Consider the following 19,238-nt stretch of genomic DNA (forward strand, 5'->3'; position numbering starts at 1 on the left):
ATAAGGACACAGTGACTAGCTGCCAACCTAATTTTTGCTCAGCCACCCTTGCTGAAGAGACAAACAACCTTGGTACGGCAGCAGCTCAGCTAAAGGTCTTAACAGAATATCTTTTGGGGTTTTTCTTCTCTGTTTTACGTGAGGTTTTGAGGACTGTTTTGACTTTTCTTGTCTGCCTATTCTGTGGGTCTCTCTTACTCATGAGCACCCCACAACTGACCTAGGGATGGATTTAGTCCCTGGTCCAACTTGGTGGTGAGTATAGAGGGGATTATAGTATTACATGCTGAGCTGAGAGCATTTTTTACATAATTTCCCTTTTTAGTGTCCACATGGGTCTAAGCTCTGTGCAATGAAAGTGTATGATGTAATCATCAGTTGAGCAGTTGGGGTGGTATGCAAACTGTACCAGAGATGCCATCTGGTCCTGCTGCCTGCCTGGTGTTCACACTCCCGAAAGCTTTCCTTATGTCATGCTCCATGATGGTGAAGACATACCCTGCTCTGATTGCCACTGTTAAAGTCCCACACCACAATCAGTGCAGCATCCCAGTGATGAGTATGGTGTTGGGTGAGAACCTCATGTAGTTCACACAAGGCAGTGTCTGCCAGAGGTGGAATATAATTGGCACTGACTATGACCAAAATAAATTCCAGAGTAAGGTAGAAAGGGCAATATTTGATGGTCAGGATGGTATTTTTGATCTCTTCCTTCTGGTTATTACCCAAAGCTGATGAATATAGGTGAGGGTTGGGATGTAGACTGACCAGTAAAAAGAGAGCTTTGTCTTATGTCTCATAGATCCCTTTTCTGGCACATGAAAGGTTTTCTCAGAGGTGAGAGTTAAAATCATTCTGAACAGGGGCCTCTAGCAGTCTTTCCTAGCACACCCTCACTATTCACTTGGATCTACCACGTCTGACCACCAGTGTTCCCTGCTCCCTGTTCCCTGCTGACTGCTCAGGACCTCCTTTTACTCAGATGTCCAGGACATATTGTCCCAGGTCAAATGAAACGACAACAAAGTCGATCAGTGACTTTTGACCCAAGGAGCTCTGGTACCAAGTACACTTATAAACGTCTTTGTGTTTGAATTTGGGTTTCTTTATGAACAATCCTTGAGTAGCACAGAAATCCAGTAACAGTTCAACTTTCAGGTTTAAATCGGGAAGGCTGAGCTTCCCGATCTCCCACCTCCAAGTTTCTCAGTCATTGCCAACAAGAGCTTTAAGTCTCCAAGCAAGACTATGGAATCTGTAGGTGGGGCCCTTTCCAAAACCCCACCCATTCACTCCAAAAAAGTCAACTACTTGAAGCTGTTGTCTGGTGCCTAAGCACACACAACAGTCAGAGTTGTTCTCCCTGCAATTTTAATTCACATTCAGGTGACCCTTTCATCCACTGGGACAAACTCCAACTGCTTGGCACATGGCCAGGGTCTTGTGAAACCCACTTTGCACCTTATTTTTTTGAATAAGAGAAGACACCACCTCCTGCTAAGCCTCAAGACAGCAGCCTAGGCTGTGGCTGATAGACCCCCAGGTGCACAGGACACAGCAGACATTCACCCTTCTGCCCAGCCACACTTCCAGTTCCCTGCCTGACACCCCACCCCCCACACAGGTCCCTGTCTGGCTCCCCTTGCCATTTCCTGCCTGATGGCCATTCCAGTTCCATGCACAGCCTGATAGTCCACATTCTGTATTTGTCCCTGTATCTCCCTTCCAATCTGGTGTCCCATCTCCCACCCAGTTTGGTGTTCTTTCTCCTTTCCATTGCGATGTCCAGCCACCTGTTCAGTTCCCAGTTTTGGTCATATCCCTAGGAGTGTTCCTGGTCTGTCCTTCAATCTGGCTCCTGACATAAATGGGCTTTTGGATTCATATCTTTTATGCTGTGCATTAGAAGAGTTTCTCTGTGTCTACATTTGGTTTCTTCATTGTTATTTGTTTTATAAGTTATATGGTATGTTTTTGTATTGTTGTCAAAGCTTGTAGTTTATATTTGTTAAATAAAATATGCTTGCGCCTACATCTAGCATCCTCACTAACTCAACAATACAGTATTCCTTTGTGCAGAAAAAAATTTGGGTTAACTCAATATTATATAATTTGGGTTAACTCAACTTTTTGTATTCCCATTTTTTTCAGTGCCTCTACCCAGACCAGGCATCTCTCTCCATCCCACCAAAGAGGTCACATGGGGAGAGCAGGTTGACATCACATGCTCTGTAGAAACCAAGTTCACGGGTGGATCCTTCACTCTGATACAGAACTCTGGGTCATTTAGAGAGACCAAGAATGGAACCTTAATCACCTTCAGTTTAACAGAAGTGGACTTTGTTCATGAGGGGTCTTACTACTGCCAGTACCGGATTAGTGTTTCCAGTCGTGATTTCAGCTCTCCGCACAGTAGATCTATTAATTTCTCTGTTGTAGGTAAGAAACATTCTCTTTGAACTTTTTGCTCTAAATTTTGCAGTTCAAATGAAATCAAATCAAATCAGCCATACATTGCAGATAATTCAGCAGTTCAGATAATGTATTTAGCACATTATCCCCAGTGTTTCACTGTCTTTCCTGTGGTTTCCCCACTCTTACTTTTTGTATTGTTTTCAGTTGTAGTTCATATTCATAATATAAGGTACACTTACCTGCATCCAGCCTCCTCTCTGAACCAACATGACAGAAGACTAGATCATGCCTGGCCGCCCCCCTGCAGTTCCCTGCCTGACCACCCTTGCAGTTCCCTGCCCGGCCGCCATTCCGGTTCCCTGTATGGCCTGATAGTCCACATTCTGTATTTGCCCCTCTTTCTGTTCTGTGTCTTACTGTTATTGTTCCTGCCACTGTCCCAGTATTTGTTGCTGTCATGGTTCCTGTCCCGGTCTCAGTAGTTATACAGCTCCTTATCCCGTCCCTCAACCAGTTTAAACTACAGTCCCAGTCCAGTGTCCCATCTCCTTTCCAGTCTGATGTCCTGTCTCTCATCCAATTCAGTGTTCTTTCTCCTCTCCATTGCGATGTCCAGTCACCTGTTCAGGTCCCAGTTTTGGTCATAACCTTAGGAGTGTTCCTGGTCCATCCTCCAACCTGGCTCCTAATATAGACGGGCTTTTGAAAGCACATCTTACGTGCTGTGCATTAGAAGTGTTCCTCCATGTCTACATTTGGATTCTCCATTGTAATTTGTTTTATACCATCTAGTACGTTCTTTTGTATTATTGTCAGTGCTGCAAGTACACTTGCACCTACATCTAGCATGCTCACTAACCTACATTACAGTATTCCATTGTACATAAAATAATGTTATATAATTTGGAATAACTCAACAAATTTTCTTATGCCCAATTCTTTTTCAGTGCCTCTACCCACACCAAGCATCTCTCTCCATCCCACCAAAGAGGTCACATGGGGAGAAAAGGTTGACATCACCTGCTCTGTAGAAACCCAGTTCACAGGTGGATCCTTCACTCTGATACAGAACTCTGGGTCATTTAGAGAGACCAAGAGTGGAAGCTCCATCACCTTCAGTTTACCAAAAGTGGACTTTGTTCATGAGGGGTCTTACTACTGCCAGTACCAGATCAGTGTTTCCAGACGTGATTTCAGCTCTCCACATAGTAGATCTGTTCATTTCTCTGTTGTAGGTAAGCAGCTCTCTCTTTGACCTTTTTGCTCTAAATTTTTGCCTGTTTTGCAAATACATATACACACTATAATGTGCGGTGAAATGTTTATACAACTGTGTGTTGCCATGATAACCGGAATATACAATAGAAAAAATGTAAGAATAAAAAAGGAATAGGGAAGAAGAGTATAAAATATATAAACCAGAATCTAATTTAAAAATTAATACATTTGATTGTAAAATGCAGATGTGTGCAAATAAGCAAGAGTTAATACAAGAAAGGAGATTTATAAATGTTATAAATACTTCTAAATATAGCAGCATGTGTTGTGTGTATTGCATATGGTCATTGTCCAGTAGTCCGAGTTGTCGTCTTTGTTGAGGCCCTGATTGGCCTTCGGAAATAAACTTCCCTTTATTTTCTCTGTGTTGACCGCAAAAGAGAAATTGTTGGGATGGCTGAGGTCTTTCAGTGTCTTTCTGGCTTTCACCCAGCACTGTTTGTTCTATACTGCATGTTTGGGAACTTTGTTTGGATGATGCCCTCATCTGATCACTTCACCCTCTGGAAAGCCTGCATACCCTGCATGATGCCATTAACAAAAAAACAGACTGCAATGCTTCCCGTCAGGATGCTTTTGGTGGTTCAAGTATAAAAGTTCTTTAACACCATGGAGAGCAGTTTAAGATCTCTCAAATATCTAAGGTGGTAAAGGCACTGACGGACCTTCTTCACCAGGGTGTTGGTTGGTTGGTTTTGCTTTGAAAAGTCATGTGCACTGTGGACACCAAGTACCGGAAGCTGTTCACTCACTCCACTGGAGGCACCATTGATCCTGACTGGGTGTTAGTTCCTCTCATGCACTCCTTGTGGAAGTCCGCTATCAGCTCCTTTGTCTTGCTGACATTCAAGAGGACAGAGTGATTGTGGATGCTGAGCTCAGAATCCCACATGCTTGGCTCCCTTGATCACTTCAGCTTCAGTCACTCTCCCAGGCAGATCTACCACCATAAAATGTCACTTGGAAGCTCAGTCGGTTGAGTGACTTCAAAGACTACAAAGTGAGAGAACTAATGCCTGGTGTTATTCTCCCTCGTGGCTTCACCATTCACTTTCTCTCTATTACTCTTCACCTCTGCATGCAACTGAGCCACACTGCAGATAAGGACACAGTGACTAGCTGCCAACCTAATTTTTGCTCAGCCACCCTTGCTGAAGAGATGAACAACCTTGGTACGGCAGCAGCTCAGCTAAAGGTCTTAACAGAATACCTTTTGGGGTTTCTTTATAAACAATCCTTGAGTAGCACAGAAATCCAGTAACAGTTCAACTTTCAGGTTTAAATCGGGAAGGCTGAGCTTCCCGATCTCCCACCTCCAAGTTTCTCAGTCATTGCCAACAAGAGCTTTAAGTCTCCAAGCAAGACTATGGAATCTGTAGGTGGGGCCCTTTCCAAAACCCCACCCATTCACTCCAAAAAAGTCAACTACTTGAAGCTGTTGTCTGGTGCCTAAGCACACACAACAGTCAGAGTTGTTCTCCCTGCAATTTTAATTCACATTCAGGTGACCCTTTCATCCACTGGGACAAACTCCAACTGCTTGGCACCTGGCCAGGGTCTTGTGAAACCCACTTTGCACCTTATTTTTTTGAATAAGAGAAGGACCAATCCCTATGAAGGTTTGGTTCCAGAGCGAACACTGAGTGGAGTTGAGCCCAACTATATCTACTTGGTACCTTTTAACCTTCCACATAAGCTCCGGTTCCTCCCCCAGCAAGGTTATGTTTCACTTGCCAAGAGCCAGTTGCTGCTGCGGGGATTTATGCCCCTAAAGCATTGCCAGCTCCTGGGCTGGGTACATGGTATCTCATATCCCTTGATCTGGGGGGGTTTTGGATCAAGTTTGTCTGGGTCTTCATTCCAGACCTGTTTGTCTTGGGAGACCCTACCAGGAACATACTGCTCCAGACAATATAGCCCTGAAGATCCCTAGACCATACAAGCCCTTCCACCATGACAAGGCTCGATATTGCAATATTCAATAAACTCTAGAGATTGTTGTGCATGAAAATCCCAGGAGATCAGCAGTTATAAAAAAAAAAACTCAAACCAGCTCGTCTGGTGCTAACAATCATGCCATGCCATATCATTGTTAGGTAAATTTATGATAAAATTCATTTTAAGGATAACATTTGGTGTGTATGCCATATTGAGCTTTGATAAAGACTTCAGGTGTTAGAAAAGCTCTCACCATTCTCCATTTAGCTCTAAAGCTCCCTGGAATTTTGTGCTCATATTGTCCTTAATATTAATTAAAAGAAAAAAAAGACATTGTTACATTTGGTGTGTTCCATGTGATTTGTAACTAGTTAGTTATTCTTTCTGCCAAATGCAGAATTTAAATTCAACAGGTCAAACTTTGTATTCTGAACTAAATTCAAATGCCATTATAATTTAGATTATCTTTTTTCCCCCAGCATGTATTTAATGATATTTCTTTTTCAGTGATTCTACCCACTCCAAGCATCTTTCTTAGTCCTACCAAAGAAGCCACATGGGGAGAGAAGGTGGACATCACCTGCTCTGTGGAAACCAAGTTCACAGGTGGAACCTTCACTCTGATGAAACATTCTGGGTCTTATACTGAGATCAAAAATGGAAACTCTGTCACCTTCAGTTTTCCTGAAGTGGACTTTATTCATGAGGGGTTTTACTACTGCCAGTACCAGACCAGGGTTTCCGGACGTGATTTCAGTTCTCCACAGAGCAGCTCTGTTAATATCTCTGTTATAGGTAAGACTAATTTTGTTTGCAGTTTTGGTCCTAAAATCTTGGCTGACATTATGAAGAGGTCTTAATGGTTTAATCCTGTGCTTCATTAAGCTGTTCTTCAGATCCCCATACAAATAAAATTTAAATGTAAAGTCAATGTTTAGGATGGGGTAGATTACTTTTTTGGTAACACTTTATGTTATTGGTCGCCAATCAATCATTAATTATATAAAAATCAACTATTCATTTCCCATTGTTTAGTTATTAGTTAACTGTTCATTAAGAATTAGCTATTAGTAAATGATTAAGCACTTTTCAATTAGTAATTGAGTACACTGTTAGTTGATAAGTCAGTTTGTCATTAGTTTATAGCTTACTTGCTCACTATCTGTGTACTAACTTATTACATTGTTCATGAACTAAGAATTATTTTTATTTATATAAAGATGTAACATGATAACTTACTTATAATAATAATAATATAATACATTTTATTTGACGGCACCTTTCTGACACTCAAGGTCACCTTACATAAAATGAGACAATAATAATAGTAAATAAACAAGTAAAACAATAAAACACAGTAAAAAACACAGTAAAAACCAAGAGATAACTCAAAGTATAAAATAAAATAAAATAAATGAAAATAAAATAAAAATGGATAAAATGAATAAAACAGTGATTGGAGTTAGGAGTTATATGCAGATCTAAAGAGATATGTTTTGAGACCCGACTTGAAATGTAAAATAGAGTCAGAGTTCCTTAAGTCAGGAGGTAGAGCATGGTGCTAAGGTGTATAGTGGGTACAGACAGGTGGATAGAGGCAGATGATCTCAGTGATCGTGAATGTGAAGTGAGATTAATAAGGTCAAAAATATACGGAGGGGTGAGGTTATGAATTGCTTTGAAAGTAAGGAGTAATATTTTGTATTGCATGCGTTGAGTAACCGGGAGCCAGTGCAGCTGATGCAAAACAGGAGTGATGTGATGGAAAGAAGGAGTTCTTGTAATGATACGTGCAGCAGAGTTCTGAACCATTTGAAGTTTGTGTAGTGATTTTAGGGGGAGGCCAAAGAGGAGAGAATTACAGTAATCCAGGCGTGACGTAACAAGACTATGGACCAAAATAGCAGTAGTGTCAGAGGAAAGAGGGTCGCAAGCGATTAATATTTCTGAGGTGAAAGTAAGCAGATTGAGTGATGTTATTAATGTGGGATTGAAATGACAGGGTACTGTCGAGGATGTACTTGCACTTATGTGTTAGTCGTATTAATTGTTAGTTAACTTTCCATCACCTTCCGTATTCTCAGTTCCTTCACTTTTCTCACATCGGTTCTTGTTCATTAAAGACGCTTATGGGCATATCTGAGCGTAAGATGAGCGCACACAAATTTATGGAATTGCTTGCATCTTTGACATATCTGTACAAACTAACTCATATCTGGTAGGAGTGCATGTAAATTTGGGCATAAATGCTGGATGTGGCTAAGTAACCAAAACTATTATCAACATAATCTGTAATTACAAAAATAAGAACAATAGAAAATATCAATAATACTAATTTGTGTGCATGAAAGTCCAGTACAAAAGTGGATGTACTTACTTAACATGCGCATTGATATAAACAAAGGAATTTAAGAAGCCATGAATAGTTGAGTAAGAGGAATTGAAGAAGTAGTTAATGGTCAAAATGTAAAGATCTAATGGCCATTCATCATCAAAGTTGCCTAAAAAAGAACACGTTTTGTTGCCTTTTATAAGGTATGAACTGCTCTGCGCCTGATTCATAACAATTTTGTAGTGGAAACACGTGGAGATTTGAGCATAAATGCTATAGCAGCTTCAGTGCATGAAATCAGTCTAGCAGCACCTTATTTACAAGTCATTTACATGAAGCACACACTAATTCATGCAAATGTTTCAGTAGCAAGCCAGTAAAACAGCAGTGTTTGGCATGAAAGCTAATGGCCGTGCTCATGGGTGGAGTCTGATATCCAGCAGTGAGTGCACTCCTTCCCTGCTGACCAAACTTAATAGTATTCAAATGACAACTGGGAAAAAATAAAATGTGAAATAAACAAAATAGTGTGTTGTTAACATAGTAGAGTGATTGTTTAGGGTAATTAATTCCCTAGAATAAATGCTGTATTATTCCAGTGTATGACAACAAAAGCACAGTGTAATGTGTCTTTAAATGGAAAATGAAATAGTTGCAGCATTTGTTTATATCAATGCACATGTAAAGTACATCCACATTTGTACTTGACTGTCATGCACACAAATTAGTATTATTGATATTTTCTATTGCTCTGATTTTTGCAGATTCATGTTTGTCTGGTGTTGACATATTGCGGTTCACCCCTCAAACTACTACAATAGTATAGAGAAACTCAGTCATCTGTAGCTGGTGTTTGAACACAGTGCTGTGTTCTGACATGGCTGTGTTAGGCTGTATGTGATGGCCCTAAGACATGTGATCCATCATTGACTTACCGAGTACCGAGTGTTTGCTCTTCATACTCAGTTGACATTGTTGAGAAACTAAACAATTTAGCACTGTTTTTGGCTGTTTTGGGCATGTATTCTACATGATGCTGCATACATTGTGATACATGGACAGCTGTACAGACATGCTGCAGTCAGCCTCATCCCAAAGATGCTCAAAGCAAAGTTGATTTCATCCTGAAATTATTGGGTGATGGTAACTATCTTGTGACAGTGCATTATCATGGTGGAAGTGTCTATCTGAGAGTGGATAAATGGTAGCCATGAAGGCATGAACTGTTTTGGGGATTTATTTTTTGATATACATGCCATAGCATCCAGATGTAACCTAATTGTGTATAAAGAAAACATTCCCCATGCCGTCACCCTGCAAACGCTGACCTGTGCTAGTGACATCAAACAGGATGGCTCCATAGACATAATGCATGGTGGAAATGGTCTATCAGGTCTACCCTACACAGATGAAAATGGATGTTCAATATCTTCTAGTGCAGGAGCCAGGAAAGTAAGTTTTGCAGGCAGAATGGAGTACTGTGGTCTTGAGGCACAGCTGGTGGTCCCTCAAAAAGAGGAAAAGTATCTTGACTTGTCCTAGGCCATTCCATCCTCTGGGCAGGAGACAAAAGACAGAATTTGACAAGGGAAGTGGCTGATTTTTGTAGATCATGCCAACTGTGTTAGCAAACAGCCAGGAAAAGTCCCCTGAAAGTTCTTTTAGAGGCTCTCCCTGTTGAGGGTGTACTGTTTGAACAGGTTAGGATGGAATCTCTTGAAAGGAGCAAGGCAGAGAACTGCTTTAACATGGAAAACAAAATGTTCAGGGCAAAGACATTGGCTTGGTTTCTCATCCAGCTGTCCTTTACAGCTTCTAAAATCCAAATTGCCTGATCCAATGTCCAATTGCATGTCTTAACTGTTAAAGTACATGTACCAACTGCTAGGTGTAAAGAACACAAACACCAAACTTTATTAGCCTAAAACTGATACCTAGATAGATTGTTAGGGTAAAGCTAAGTGGCTGACAACTACCAACCTATGTATGGGCTATTGTCAAGTGCCACTGAGAGCTTGTCTACAGAAATGATGGCTTTCTGGATACCCTGGGGCTCTTCCAGTTTTCTGTGATGCCTTTTGGCCTTCATTAGGCCAAGGCAACATTGAAAAGGTTTGTGGACCAGGTTATCATCTGCTTTAAATACCTCTACCGTAGCTTATTGGGGTGATGCAATTGTTAACAATTCCTACTGAGACAGTTGAGACACCTGGGGGAGATTTTTCAGGACATTAGTTCAGCAAGCCTCTCAGTCAGTTCAGCTAAATGTACCATAGCAGACTGAGACAGAGTTATCTAGGGTACACATGATTGACAATTGAATCGCAAGGCCATTCCAGTCATTCTGAACTTTTCCACTAAACGCCAGGTGCAATTTTTCCTGGAAATGGTAGGATGTACAGTAGGTTTGTACGAAACTATTGCATCTGACCTGTAGAAACCCAGTTCACAGGCAATTTTTTTTTCTGATAAAGAATTCTGCATCATTTAAAGACCAAGGATGGAACTCCTGTCACTTTCTGTACTGCTGAAGTAGATTTTGTTCTCAAAGAGTCTTAGTACTGACATACCAGATCAAAGTTCTCAGTCGAGATTTTAGCAAGGTTTTGTAGTTGATCTATGCTGTATTTTGCAGTTGTTGTGTTTTTTTGTACTGTGCTAAGAAATTCTTGTTAAAAGTGTCTTTTTTGTTATCCAGTGAATTTACTGGAGCCCAAAATCTCCCTCAAACATAATGGTGGATGGTTCTACTGGGGGCAAGAGGGACCAGAGGTGACCAGAGGTCAAAGCTTCTCAATCATCTGCTCCACTAAGCCACAGTATCCAGGAGGCTCATTCCACTTGGAATTTAGTGGATCCAGAGCCAGAACTCAGTCAGCTGTTGACCACTCAACCACCTTCTTCTTTCCTGAGGCAGATTTCGTCCACCAGGGAAACTACAGCTGTGTTTATGAATTCACTGCGTCTCCACACACTTTTAACTCTCCTAGCTCTGAACTCTTGGCTGTCTCTGTGAAAGGTAAGATGCACCAGTCTTTGTTTGCTCCTTTGGTCTCTGTTTAAAGCAAGAAAATCTTGATGGTGATTTTTCTAACAGCATCACTGGCTCCATTCATCATTTCTGGAGTGGCAGCAGGACTGTTACTCATATTAGTGCCAATCATTTGCTTCATGAAGAGATGTAAAGAAAAAAAATATCAGATGGCTATGATGACTGACGATGGACGTTGTGAGTACTTTCTCATTTGCTTGTATGTATACCTGCAATAATCATTTAAAATATGAACAGCCCATTTCTTCCTTTTTTATTGTTCTTCAGTTTCAGTAACATACAGCTCCCCATGAACTTGGTGTAATGACAATCCCAACCTGATCAAAAAATCAGCATACTAATTAAATGCTTTTTGCATGTTGTATATACAGTGGTGTGTGAAGGTAAAGAACTCTAACATCATTTTAATTTCTGCAGACGTATGACCTAAAACAAGAACAGATCTTCATTTGTGATAGCAATACATGAAAAGATCCAATGACACAAAAAATATAATCAATTATATAGTTTTTTTATTCATTTATTAAACAAAATGATCCAACATTAAATATTTAGTTTGGCAAAGTATGCAAACCTTTAGAATCATCATCTTGGTCCAGATGATATTTGATAGGGCCAGGAGGTTTAAATCAATTGGATGATAATCAGGTGTGAATGTCTGGTCATCCAACTAAAATGACTCCAAGAGTAAGCTGTATAATATTCTGCGAAACCACAAAGAAGCCCAGCAAAACATCCAAGGATCTGCAGGCCTCTCTCACACTTACTAATATTACTAATAGTAGTCCTTCATCAGGCAAACACTGAACAAGAAAAGTATGTGTAGAATAAGTGCATGGAAAAACACACTACTGTCTAGGAAGAACATTAAACCTGCTAAAAGTTTCCACCTGGATGAGCCAGAAGACTATTGCAATAATGTTATGTAGACATATAAGACAAAAACAAAAACTTTATGACCTAAATAAGAAATGTTATGTTTGGCCAAAACTGAACACTGCATTTCAGCATCCGCATTCCAACTGTGAAACATGGTGGTGGCAGTATCATGGTTTTGGGCTGTTTTGCTGCTTATTTGATGGAGCTATGAACCCTTATTATACATGTAAATATTAGGGCATTCACCTGTGAACTGAACCTCAACAGAAGGTGGGTCCTGCCGAAAGACAATGACCCTAAAAAACACCAGTTAGCCTATAAAGAATGGTTGAAGCAAAATAAATTTTGGGTTTTGGATGGGTGAGTCAAAGTCCAGACCTTAATCCTATAGAAACGTCATAGCAGGACAGTAAGGCTTGGTGCTCATGTGAGAAAGTTTGATTGTATTTTATGTAGAAATTCAAAGAGATCTAAAGGGTTCACAAACATTCCAACACCACTGTAAAACTCATTTACAGATGAACATTAACTCAACATCGTTCTGTAGGTATGGATAATGTGTATGGGATCTATGCCATGGCCAGTGGTGACAATGAAGATGTTCACCTGAATGCAGAAACTGCTTTCACCCAAACGGAGGAAAAGGATGATGGCAACTGCAATAATGTTTATGCTAGTACTCAAAAATAGTAAACAGGCATTTATTCAAATTGTTAAGAAAAGCAGATTTGTCTTGGCAATTTTTAGGAGACAACAGGAAGCTAAAGAACTCCTGGAAACGCTGATTGTTCACTAGGGTTCACTCATTGTAAGCATTTATCTGTAGGTCATTTCTCTGCTGTTGTTCAGTATTTTCTTACTTATATCTAAATCTATTTTGTCATATCTATAAATTTGCTTATTTGTTTCTCTGGAGAGCTAAAACAACTATTAACAGTTTATTTTATAGTCCCTGTCTACTAATTTTCATGATTTTCTAACTATTATCTATACTTTGTGTGGCTTTTTCACTATGATCTGGCAGAGAAAGAATGACACTGGAGTTTTATTTGATATATATATATATATATATATATATATACACACACACACACACACACACACACACACACACACACACACACACACACACGTCAGCTACTTGCATTCCTTACATAAAGTGCAAAAAAAAAGGCCTAGGAATGTTTGAAATATTCAAAAATACCCGAAACCGGGTGTCTCCTTAAGCCCAGGTGTGCACTTTTATAACAGAGGAATGGCAAAAAAAATGTAATCTGAATCCATTGCCATCTTCAGTCCTTCAGAACAATTAAGTGCAGTTAAAAGGAAAAGGAGATGTAACACAGTGGTAAACATACTTTTTTCCCAACTTTTTGGAATCATGGTTGTAATTTAATTCAATGAAACCTCTGTAATTAGGCACTTCCAATAAAATGATATAATGGCAAAAACGTGAGCACATACTGATCTGTCCATCAGTTACTGTTTTAGATTTTAGATATTTACATTTACATTAATATAGTATTAATTATCTCTATTATACTAAATATCTACAAAATCATCATTTAAAGAGTACTTTCTATTGGAAGGTGTCTGTCCCAAACCCTGACCCCTACATTTACTCTTGAAAATGTAAATGTAAAAATGGTACATTTATGTTTATTGAGTTTATTTTTTACCCAATAAACTTTATTCAAAAAATGTACCACATTTTCATGTCACAACCGAAACCCAGAATTTTAGTCCATAGGTGGAGCGTTATTTTAGCCACACCCTGCATTTTACAGCAGGATGTTAGGCTGCATCCCTGTCCCTTATGGCTACATGGTGACCATTTAGATCCCACTGCTTTGAAATGAATTGGTCCCAAGTGTGAGAATCAGTGTGGAACATTAAGAATTTTTATTACTGAAACACATGTATTTTTGAATTGTGTGTTTTAATGAAAAATACCCTGATTTTATGTGTTACCTGTGTTGCCTAGTCATGTACTTTCTTTTTTTTTTTTGAGTTCTCCTCAAAGTGAGCTACAGTTGTTACTACTGAAACACTGAGTAACGTTTTGACAGTATTATGATGGTTTTGGTAGTGACAAAATGGAATGTTCAATCATTTATTTTACTAAAATAAATATAATTAAGGTAAAGGGTCATGCAGCGAGACCCTTAAGTAAATTGTTACCCGATGGATTTAAAATGTTAATTTGAACTAAGTAACACTTAAACAACTTTAGGAATAATTTAGGTCTGCTGTTCACAAGATGAATACAGGGACAAATGGTATGCAATCACATTAACTCATACCTACGTACAAAAAGCAGTATCACTATTTGTATTTTAGTTTTATATTAGAAATTTATTTGGCCCAGCATTCTGCAAAACAATGTTGTTCATCCCAGCAAATTCAACTGAAATGAAGAGTTAGTCTGTGTGAAGCAGGCTTTAAACCTGGGGGAACCAGCCTGTCCTGCCAAAACATTTGCAGCTGGTGGCTCTTTCCGTGGAGGACATTGAGGACGTCTACCTATTCGGAACCATAATTACAGGTATACTGCTGATTGGATTAGGCATTGCCCTGGTTTATTGCGAGATTTGAGAAATGTGGACAGCCGTCAAGGGCCCCTTACAGCTGCCCGAGATGATTGACGTGGTGGGCAGAGCTGTCAGCACTCAGACTGTGACCATAAACCGCAACATGGATAACATCTTGGAGAAGCTCTCGGCTTTGCAAAGGAGAACGGATCGATTTGGAGACCAGAATGAACTAGGAGAGTAGTCGTGCAAATTGGAATTGTTGACTCTGCCTGGTACCCGTTCAAGGTTGTCTCCATGGCAATTTGCTTGTTATCGCTAAGACACTTTGCGGACTGAGGCACCTAGACTGGGATGCCAGGCAAAGCGACTTCTCCAGGCCTCCACTACTGTTCCCAGACTGTACTCCCTTAGGAACATAGTCTGGGGGGTGTTTTTTTTATCTCCTCCCCTTTCCCCATGTATTCTGTACATTTCCTCATCCCTGTCTTCCTGTCCTGTCTCCCCCACTTGTCATATTGTGTGTACGGATGGGTTGATGGCTAATTTCGCTGGTACTTGGGACTAGTGACAAAAAAGGGATTCATTTATTCATTCATTCATTGACAGTAAGAAGAAAGACAGGATACAGAGGAACTACCAGGACATTTATTACAGACAGATTCATACATCAGGTGTATGTCAATAACAAACAGCATGAGTTGATTCACTGTGCAGCTTTCAGATCACCAGAAACCCTGTCCAGCTTACAGAGAGAACACGTTCACTCTACTGCGTAAGCTTTAAAAGCACATGGTCCAAGTTTTTTTGGTCTGTTCTCAAAATTCCCTTGACCTCTACGAGCACCGAAGACCACCAGAGAAGGAATGGGATTTGTTGGAGTTGTGGAAAGTGTTCAAAGAGATGACCTCAAACTCAAACTGTATGAAAGTCCTTCGGTGTTAGTCCTAACAGCACTAAAACAGGTCCAACAGCAGGTTCATACACTGTAAAAACATCTGTTGTTTTAATTTAAAAACTTAAAAGAACAGCTCAGTGAGGAAAACCACATTTACCCTGTTTCTCAGACAAAATGCACAGATATGGGAATTTTGGCCTGACACCAGATTTTCATGTAAACATATGCCGCCATGATACATCATATATGCACATGTAAAAACATAACTGGAGCCAATTCCATCTGGATTAGCATTAAAGAGAAATATTTGTGTGCAGTTTTAAATGATGTAAACAATTATTAAACAAAATTAAATTCTGCTTCTCAAATAATACAACAAATACATCATGTAATTTCAATATATGGGTGAAATCTAATGAACTAATCTACATCAATATTCAACATTAATCTGCTGATACTGATATGATTCCTGCATGATGTGTGATCCAAATGTGGTCGATCAGCCAAGACGTGTCCAAAGTTTATTTTCTTAGTTTAGAGCTGAAACTAGGAGATTTATGTAGCAAAATAATGGAAGTCATAGGCTTCTACTGTATTAGCCTTGTAGCTATAGCGCTGAAACTAAAGAAGCAAACTTCTAACACCAAACACATCTTGGCTGATCAACTACATTTAGGGTAAGAGAGGAAACTTTGTTTGCGTTCTGGGTGAACCATAACCGGGCTATGTCAAAAATTCCATTCAGTGAAGCTCTAATAGCGAGTTGTCTGAGCAACAATCAGGGTATTGCGTTCTGTTAACTTGAACTACGGCTTGACAACGTGGGTAAAAATCTGCATTGATATTTTTCAGCGTTTTGGTTATAAACCGTATAGATCACAATATTCAAATCACTTTAGGAATAATCCAGCTAGATTATCTGTTGCTTGACGTTTAGCTGAATGAGGCCTAACATCCAGACACATCATGCAAGGACATCACACACACACAAACACACACACACACACACACACACACACTTTCTAAGACACTTCTCCTCCATGGTCGGGGGGGTGCTGGAGCCTATCCCAGTGGTCATTGGGCAGAAGGCAGGATACACCCTGGACGGGTTGCCAGCCCATACACATTCACACCTAGGGGCAATTTAGCATGTCCAATTGGCCTGACTGCATGTCTTTGGGAGGAACCCCACACAGAAACGGGGGGAACATGCAAACACACAGAAAGGAGCCTGGTCACCCGGCCGGGGAATTGAACCCCAGCGCTACCCACTGCGCCATTGTGCCTCATCAAGGAAGGCGAGAGTTTAGAAGGTGAACAGAAGTTGTAAGAGGTGCATTAAGATCCCGACAAAATTATTCACAAATAGGGATGTGCATGGGTGTTTGAGTACTCGTTAACTTGGGCCTTGTGTAGAAAATGACCAGCCCTCATCAGCGTCCACTGTGGCACACTAGAGTTACGTTCACATGCAAAAGTTTGGGCACCCCTGATCACCATATGGTGTTGTTTTTCTGATCAGTGAAATTAAGTTAACGTGCATTTTTAATTGCACAATGCCTGTTTTTACTTTATACTTTACCCGTACAAAGTTATAGCACATTTTATGTTTTTGTTTTTCCAAACAATGTTAAACTCGTAATGTAAATAAATAGAAATTGTTCGCTAAAATTAACCAAGAAATGCCATATTTAAATGTGTTCGCTGTAGAGGACGTGTTAACATTTTCACTTCAACAGGGAGGTAAATATGCTTGCATTTGACTGTAGCTCATTAGCTCATCTGAAGAGGCAGCCTCCATTACTCATCTGACACAAAAGACCACCGATGTCCCTGAACTATTTTTGGATAAAAAAAATAAAGCTCCTCAGCATGCTGCCAATGTTCTGTGCAACGCCAGTGCACCACCCTATGTTCATTTCAGCTGGTTATCTGAGCAATAACCCTTACAGCTACGAGTATTGGAAAGAACATTAGTATTTTTCAATATTCAATATTCTCCAAAAATAACAAAGAAATTGGAAACATCATAACCTTTTAATTCAATAAGTTCAATAAAAGCTTAATTTTAAGACAGCCAGGCTCACTTGATGAAAATTAAAACACCAAATCATTTTTACAGTGTATGTCCAGCTACTTCACACATACAGTAAATGAACTGCTTTCGTACACAACTAACAAAATATTCACTTCCACTCTGATTAGCAAGAGATCTCTGATATGTCACAAGAAGATAAACACAGCGTTCAGGGGAATGATTTGTTTTTTTCCAAGCCACTGCCAGCAGGCAGGTTCAAATCTCTCCTTACAGAATATTCATCTAAGGTGCTTTACCGACGTCCACCATCTCAAGTAGAAGATTTCATTTAATTTACTTCATGTAATTATCAAAATATAAGTCAATTTCCTGTTTTGGAATGAATACACAATATTAACTACAAGTATTAACATGAACCCTGGAGCAAAGTGTAAATAATCAATGATTGCCACTATTTTTCATTTCAGAGCATCCATTAAAATCACAGCGTACAGTTCGTTCCTGTGCCAGACGTGATCCCCTCTGAAGCACATCTATCAGGAATGACGCTGTTCACAGCGTGATACAGTACTCATCATTCAGCATACAGTTACAGGTTTAGCCGCGCCATGTCAAAAGCAAGAAAAATAAAGGAATGCTTCTTTTTATTTTTAAACAATACTACAAACCGCCTGCACCACATTAGGACCCTCTTTGATATGGAATTAGTATTACAAGCGTAACGAGCTTAATTCATGATGATCAGCTAACGTCCTATATTAAGGCTGACCTCCAAGTGCATTATTTTTCCAAAAAGTGACAAATAAAAGCAGAAGGAAAGCATGTTTCACACATTTCTCACCTACAAATCATGCAGATTTTTACCAATACAAGCTGCTATCAGGTTCCTACCTGCAGGCTATATGATTCCTCCTCCACTTTCCTGGAGCTTAAGACAGACAAATCTATTGCACATTGTATCCCACTGTTCTTTCTCCAAGAACAGAAACCACACGTTTAAAAGCGAAAGCTACTCTTATAAGCAGTAACACTACAGCACTTTATTACTCACTGACCGCTTTATTAGGTAGTTTGTATCTGCACGCATTGTCTATTCAATGAGCTTCACTGACCATGTAGGTGCACTTTGTCAGTATACAATTACAGACTGTAGTCCATCTGTTTCTCCGCATGCTGTGTTCAACATAACGTATTGGATGTCCGTAAATAAAATATGCAGGTGTCAATAAAGCTACTTTCATTTTATCTGTCACACCACAGCACATTAGAGTAGAGCTTAAACAGTGAATATGAGCTCAAAGTTCAGACTAGCTTTAATTTGAGGCTATTTGCATCCAAACTGGGTGAACTGAAGCTAAAGGACTGACAGCTACTTTCATACGTAGCCACCCCCATTTTTAGAGGCTCAAAATTAATTAGACAGACTAACAGAATCCTAAATTAAATTGTGATTTTTAGTAATTGGTTGCAATATTTAATAATGTGCACTCAGATTCATAAAAGGTGCACTTCCTAACCTCATTCCGCCTCGCTGGATCACTCTGCTCACTGCTAGGGGGCGCTGTACTGAACTTGGGCACCTGTTCTGGGGCAGCAAACAAACTGTTGCGCAGAAGCTTATAATGAGACTAAACAGCAGATGAATGCTTTTTATTCTGTAAACATGTTCATGTTTCAACATCAGTTGTCCACATAATAAAAAAATTAATAATGTATTATTATATATTTCTATTTATTTATCAATTGTTTCTGAAGATACTCAAGAGTATATCAATTCCTGGAGATAGCAGGACAGAAGACTTCTTAGCAGGTCAAACGAAGAGCTGATCCAGTGAAAGTGTTGGTCTAAATTTAAAGGTGATTGGTAACATGTAGTC

At 39.7% G+C, this 19,238-nt stretch overlaps 1 protein-coding gene across 3 annotated transcripts in view; it reads left to right on the top strand.

The window, feature by feature from the left end:
* LOC108413818 (deleted in malignant brain tumors 1 protein-like) overlaps positions 1-12,984 on the top strand; it is a 90,599-nt gene extending 77,615 nt beyond the window's left edge. For all 3 annotated transcript variants that reach the window (XM_037544558.1, XM_037544559.1, XM_037544560.1), the window contains 6 exons: positions 2,152-2,439; positions 3,363-3,650; positions 6,139-6,426; positions 10,662-10,982; positions 11,061-11,192; positions 12,442-12,984. In XM_037544558.1, coding sequence (XP_037400455.1) covers positions 2,152-2,439; positions 3,363-3,650; positions 6,139-6,426; positions 10,662-10,982; positions 11,061-11,192; positions 12,442-12,584 — 1,460 coding nt within the window. In that variant the 3' untranslated portion in view covers positions 12,585-12,984. The remainder of the gene's footprint in view (positions 1-2,151; positions 2,440-3,362; positions 3,651-6,138; positions 6,427-10,661; positions 10,983-11,060; positions 11,193-12,441) is intronic.
* Positions 12,985-19,238: the final 6,254 nt, after the last annotated feature.

The sequence above is a fragment of the Pygocentrus nattereri genome, chromosome 14, assembly GCF_015220715.1.
Source record: "Pygocentrus nattereri isolate fPygNat1 chromosome 14, fPygNat1.pri, whole genome shotgun sequence".
Classification (NCBI taxonomy): Eukaryota; Metazoa; Chordata; class Actinopteri; order Characiformes; family Serrasalmidae; genus Pygocentrus; species Pygocentrus nattereri.